Source organism: Rhinolophus ferrumequinum, chromosome 8, assembly GCF_004115265.2.
Source record: "Rhinolophus ferrumequinum isolate MPI-CBG mRhiFer1 chromosome 8, mRhiFer1_v1.p, whole genome shotgun sequence".
In the NCBI taxonomy this organism is placed as follows: Eukaryota; Metazoa; Chordata; class Mammalia; order Chiroptera; family Rhinolophidae; genus Rhinolophus; species Rhinolophus ferrumequinum.
This window is the reverse complement of record NC_046291.1, coordinates 57,470,447-57,476,446: the sequence shown is the minus strand read 5'-3', so window position 1 is coordinate 57,476,446 and position 6,000 is coordinate 57,470,447. Positions and strand designations below refer to the sequence as shown.

The following is a 6,000-nucleotide window of genomic DNA, read 5'->3' as shown; positions in this document are numbered from 1 at the left end:
TCTATCAGATGCTCAAGGAAAGTTATCAAAATTAATATAATGTTTTCTAAATATCTAACACAGAATCTTCTCCATTCTCCATTTTTTATGCCATGAGTATCAAATGTGTGAGTTTTCCTTAAGAAATATCTGATGGCTCTACAATCAGTGCTTAGAAATTCAGTACAAAATTCATGCTTCCCCCCATCTATCATCAATTGTGTATTTTATCCAAAAGAGAAAAATACTTAAACCAAATAATTACAATAGTGATAAGGATTTGTTTTATTGTGTTTTCCACATAGAGAGAAATAAGCATTTTTGGTGAAAAAAATTCATTACAAAGACAATTTATTAATTGAACAATAACAAATTGAATGAATAGCAAATCAAATTTAGCTTTAAATGAGTCAAGTATTCTGCATTTAAAATTCAATTTCACAAACATTCAAGATTCGTGAATTCCGGTAAGAAAAAAGACTGGCAGAAAGGAAGAAGACACTTTTTCAACAGATAGTAATTTATAATGTTTTTTAATTGCTTTGGGAAAACACACAGTATAGTTACTTAAGAAAAGTCTTTTCAGGAAGACTTTTAAGTGCTTCAAGTCAAGTGGGCTTCAGACTAAAAAATATTTTTAAATTTGCCAAGAAATTGAAGTGTTAAAAATAGCCTTCTGCTTATTAATTTCATTTCATGTTTAAGGAAACATTTGACAGATAAGTAAACAAAAGGTAAAAAGAGTTTACCTGCATTTTCATATAATAAGTTCTTGATCTATAAAAATTTCCTGGTTTGTACACAAAGGCCAATGTTTGACCCTCATTGATCCATTTCTATGTAGTTAAAAAAATACAGTATCAAATCTTTCTCCCTCCCCCCAAAAAACTAGAATATTTTAAATCGTGAGTATGTGAATGACACTATGCATATCGTCAAGTGTACAAAACACACAAACATCACTTAACTTGGAAAATTATTTTCATCATACTGTAAACATCTCTTCCCCTACATCTGGACATTTCAAAATAGTCTTTGGTATTATTAATTATTGTGCTTTGAAATGGAAACAAGGGATTTCTGTAGCAGTGCTACATAGATATTGTAAGACATAAATAAGAAAAATGCACTTGGAATAAGTTACAATTAGCTGCTTTTGCATAATTTTCAAAAATTACAGTGTATGCCTAGTCACAGTTTTATGAGAAGAAAATCTCCTTTTTCAACTCCTTAATTTTAAGGAACACTTAATCAGTTTGGCTAAAAATCCATTTTTGGAGTAGATCTGATGGATTGCATGACACTAAGCTTGGATGCTCTCCATTTGCTGAAAGGCACATTTTAAAGAATGGATTATATAGAAGTTGATCCTAGAATAAAAGGAAACACAACAGACATTAAGTTTCAAGACTCATAGTTAACTGATAAATACAAAAACTTCTTTACGGTCTCATAGAAGCTAAAGGGAGACCTGCACACCAAAACTACATCATTCTTAACGTGTGATCTTTCTAAGGTCAACTGTGTCTGATAAAATCTTGTTGGTTTCTGGTATAAACAACACTATTTATGCCACTGCAGAAGGTATTAAATAAATGAAGACAGGTATACAGAGCAAGATCTCAATCAAGTTTTCAAACAAGAAACATTCCGTTAACATATCCATAAGTGACAAAATCTTTAAAAAATTGTCAGCCATAGAGTGTTCTTGTATTGCACAAAAGAACTTTCAGGTAAGAATTACTAGGGTCCAGCTAAGCCCTAAAACATACTTTTAAACAGAAAACACCTTTCATGTGTTATCTCAGTTCTAGATTCACACACACACACACACACACACACACACACACACACACACACACAAATTACTAAAGTAGGGAAGGAAAGAATTAAGCACTTTAGGTAAGAAAACAATAGTGATTTTCTTTTCTCTCTGCCAGGAAAAAAAGTATGCCTATTACAGAAGCATTGTAAGAAACTTTAAAAAGATAAATATGGGCAATTATTATTAATAATTCACAGAAGTGCTGATCTGCATAAACCATGTTGTAAGTATTTTGTTCCTAAGAATATTTAATTCATAGTGTATTATCTTTTATCACATGGGGAGACAAATATAATAACAGCGCTAACAAAGGCTAAGAACTTCACATGGATAACATTAATACAATATGTTTCACACATTTTCCCAAATAAGCAATTAGAGCTATTCAAAATAGTAATTACATAAAGGGGTGAATTAAGTGTACTGAGGTACCTTATGAATCTCCCATATTTGTTCTCCAGTGGCAACTGTCTTGTGACCTTTGTAGGCACATGCCTTCAGCTGAACGAGACCTTGAGCAGCATGGAGGCACAATTCCTTCTGGATGTTATGCCGAATTTCATGTTGAGCAGAGTATTCGAAGTACTGTGAAAGAAAGAATGTTACTGACAAAAGCACCCTATATGCTTAGTTGCAAAATAACAGCCTAGTAAAAAAAAAAAATTAGCAACTTAATGAACAATGAAGTCATGTCTACTTCAACAAAATAATACAGTAAAAATATGTATCAGAACATAAAGTGAGTTTTTATGATAAAAGATACTATAATTTTTCTCCAGCCTACTACTAACAGATAACTACTTAATTAAGAAGTTACTATATTCTTCCCCATATTAGAAATTGGAAGTTATCAGGTAGGATGGAGGCTCGGACAAGGTATTCCATAAAAAAGGGCCTGGAAAGCTCTAGCAAGCACATTAACTGCCCTCTTCCTTTCCACAAATGTTCCTTCTCTCTTATTCATCTCAATTACTGGCATTTTCGTTTAATTCAAACTAGGAACATTTAAAAGGGGCTTATCTCCATATCTCAGTTTCATTGCCTGTAAGATGGGTAACTGGTAATTTAATAGCTCCTACCCCATAGTACCTGCAAACCACACAGTAACTGGTACATGGTAGATATTCAATACATTTTAGCTACTGTTACTACTATTGATGTTTCTCTCTCCCCACATTTCCGATTAACTATTCCCTTACTCCTAATGAATTTTCTTTGCATTTTTTTTTACCATCCCCACTCATCCTTACTTCCATATCCTCACTTCTCTTGTTCAGGCACTCAAAATCTCCACTGCAACACCTCCAGTTGTCTCCAATTTCTGCTTCTGTACTTCAATTCACTCTTCTGCCTGAGTAATTGGAAACTCACTCTGCTTAAACTCACTGCTAGACTTTTATAACATTTATTTGACCTCCTACCTCCCTTGCTTAAGTGAGTCACTACTGTAGCGAAGATAAAGTCCATACTCCTTAAATGGCACATGAAATCTTCCCTTGTCAATCTTTTATCAACCATTGCCCCAATTACATAGTATGCTCCTTTCACACAATTCTACCAACACAGAACGTGTATATCCATAATTCTTTGCTGTACTCTGCCTGGAATATCTTTCATCTCTGCTTAGTTAACTCCTTTTCATCCTTCAAAGGCCAATTCAAATATTACTTTCCTTTTTTAGTTTTCCCTGAATTTTTCCTACTGCACAAAATTACACCCTTTTCCAGGTTCCCATAGTCCATTGGAGAGCTTTCACTGCATGCTATTGGAAGTGGGTGTGTAGCTATCTGGCTGCACCAGAGACCAAAGTTAGACAGTGTATCTAGTAATAACATTCATTACAAATCAAATATTTCATAATGTTGACATACCAAAGATAAAATAAGTGAACATAATTGATTTTCAATAATTAAATAATTAGTCTTAACACTAATATTTATTAAGTCCCTGTTATGTGCTGGGCAGAGACTGTGCTATACCCTTTCCATGTATTACAGCAGACACTCTACAAACATCAGCTGGATTAATCTTGTGCTCCCTTGGTCTCAGTCTCATGCGTAATTTACTTCTTTCCACAAATATAATGTCAGTCATTTTTATAACTGATAGTTCTACAGATAGGACTTTGACAGAAAATGGGTTTAGAGCATGAAAACAGCACTCTGGCTATACTTCTTTAAGAAAAATAGACCTTAGGATCTCAAAGATGGTAAGAAAGGCTGCCCAGTATTTTATTTTACTCATATTATTATTTTTTTAAATCATTAAGAGGGCCATGATAAGGAACGGACGATAGTTGAAGATACTTAGGCAACAAATAGCTGAGGACATTGGAGAAGCGTGTAACTCAGAACCAGGACAAATAATCCGAAGGGAAAGTGGAAGAAGCAAAGCATTGCATTAAAAAGCCATAATGACAGACTGCGCTGCACCAGTTTGCTATCAATTTAGTCACATTATCAAAATACTTATTTTTACTTGGTTTACAAATACTGTTACAATGGAGTTTTATGTTCTAAAAATATCGTTATCTGGTCAAAACAGTTAAAAGGAGTGTGAGGAAATGATCAAGTTAGCTACTATCTCAAAAACGTTTAGCACTCAGGGAACTGAAATCTGCAAAGTGGTTTAAACACAATGCTTGACTGAAAATAAAATTTAAAGGCAATAAACCAAAATAAAATGGTGGGACCTTGCCTTTTTCACTACTACAAGAGTGCAAGTCGCACGGCTGTGCTAGGGTGATGGAAGCCAGAGTTCTCTTAGTAAATATAAATTGGAAAATATTATTCTCTTGCCCCAAACCGTCAAATGGCTTCTGTCATGTTCAGAACGAAACCCAAGTGCCTTAACGAGGCCTGCAAAGCCTATGTGACCTGCCCCTAACCTGTGTCTCTGACCTCATTTCCCACTCTTCCCTTCCTAGACCACTCTGCTCCAGTCACACTGGCTTTCTGCTTGTTCCAGGTACCTGCCGCGGGGCTCTGACCTCACCTGCCCTATGCCACCATGCTCTCCTGCTGGAACATGCTTCCTCTCCCAACTCCTTCAGGTCTCCTCTCTAAGGGCACCTTCCCAAAGAGGGCTTCCTGAAACTTGGAAACACCCCCCACACCCCAACACACACACACACATCATCCCCCATCCAGTTTTGTTTTTCTTCGTACCCAAAATTACATATTTATTTTTCTCATGTCCTTCTAGAACACTAGCTCCACAAGATCAGGGACTTTATCCTTTTCCCTACTATTAACAGTGCAAGTTGCATTATAGGCTCTAAACAAATATTTGTTGAAAGGATATATTAATTATTTCTTCACCCCCACATTTCTGAAAGACAGCTATAGTCTATTTATAACTTAAAAATTATATTAGAGACAAAACTATAAAAAACATCTTTAGGCAATGATAAGAGAAAAACAGATAAAATAATGTATAAAAAATATCTTCAACTTTTACAATAAAACAAATGTAATGCTAGAGAAAGCCTGAAAGAAATTTATAAGCATTTACATCTAGTGATAAGTGATATTACAAATTAGCAAATATTTCTCATTGCTCGAAATTTTAATTTTTACTTTTATTTTTTACTTAATTTTTACTGTTTCCAAAAGAACACAATTATTTATATATTTTTTTCTTCTAATATATAAAGGGAAAGGAAATGTTAAAAATATGTATATACCATGTTTCCCTGAAAATAAGACCTAGCTGGACTATCAGTTCTAATGTGTCTTTTGGAGCAAAAGTCAATATAAGACCTGGTATTATATTATATTATTATATTATACCCAGTCTTATATTAAAATAAGACCGGGTCTTATATTAATTTTTGCTCCAAAAGACGCATTAGAGCTGATGATCTGGCTAGGTCTTATTTTAGGGGAAACACGATATACGCATACACATGCGCGTGCGTGCATGCATGCGTGTATATGTGTGTGTGTGTGTCTGTGTGTGTGTATATCTTCATCCCATTTCAGAATCACACCTTAACCATTCAGTGATGAATCCTGTCACTAGCTGTGGCTTCTGGGCACCTTTGCCATCTGCCCCAGTGAACTGGTTGATTTGAATGAGTAAGGATTGGAATTAAACAGGTTAATGAGTAGGAAAAAACATAGAAGATGATGGACCAGGAGATAAGCTGACCCTTTCTTCTTAAAACTAACATCATCAAAGTCCCATCCAGTTAA

General features: G+C 34.6%; 1 protein-coding gene across 5 annotated transcripts in view; it reads right to left on the bottom strand.

Moving 5' to 3' along the window:
• Positions 1 to 240: 240 nt before the first annotated feature.
• Positions 241 to 6,000, bottom strand: part of GALNT3 (polypeptide N-acetylgalactosaminyltransferase 3) — a 91,121-nt gene continuing 85,361 nt past the window's right edge. For all 5 annotated transcript variants that reach the window (XM_033112927.1, XM_033112924.1, XM_033112925.1 and 2 more), the window contains 2 exons: positions 2,237 to 2,389; positions 241 to 1,349 (listed from right to left, as the gene is read on the bottom strand). In XM_033112927.1, the coding sequence (XP_032968818.1) occupies positions 1,227 to 1,349; positions 2,237 to 2,389 (276 nt within the window). In that variant the 3' untranslated portion in view covers positions 241 to 1,226. The remainder of the gene's footprint in view (positions 1,350 to 2,236; positions 2,390 to 6,000) is intronic.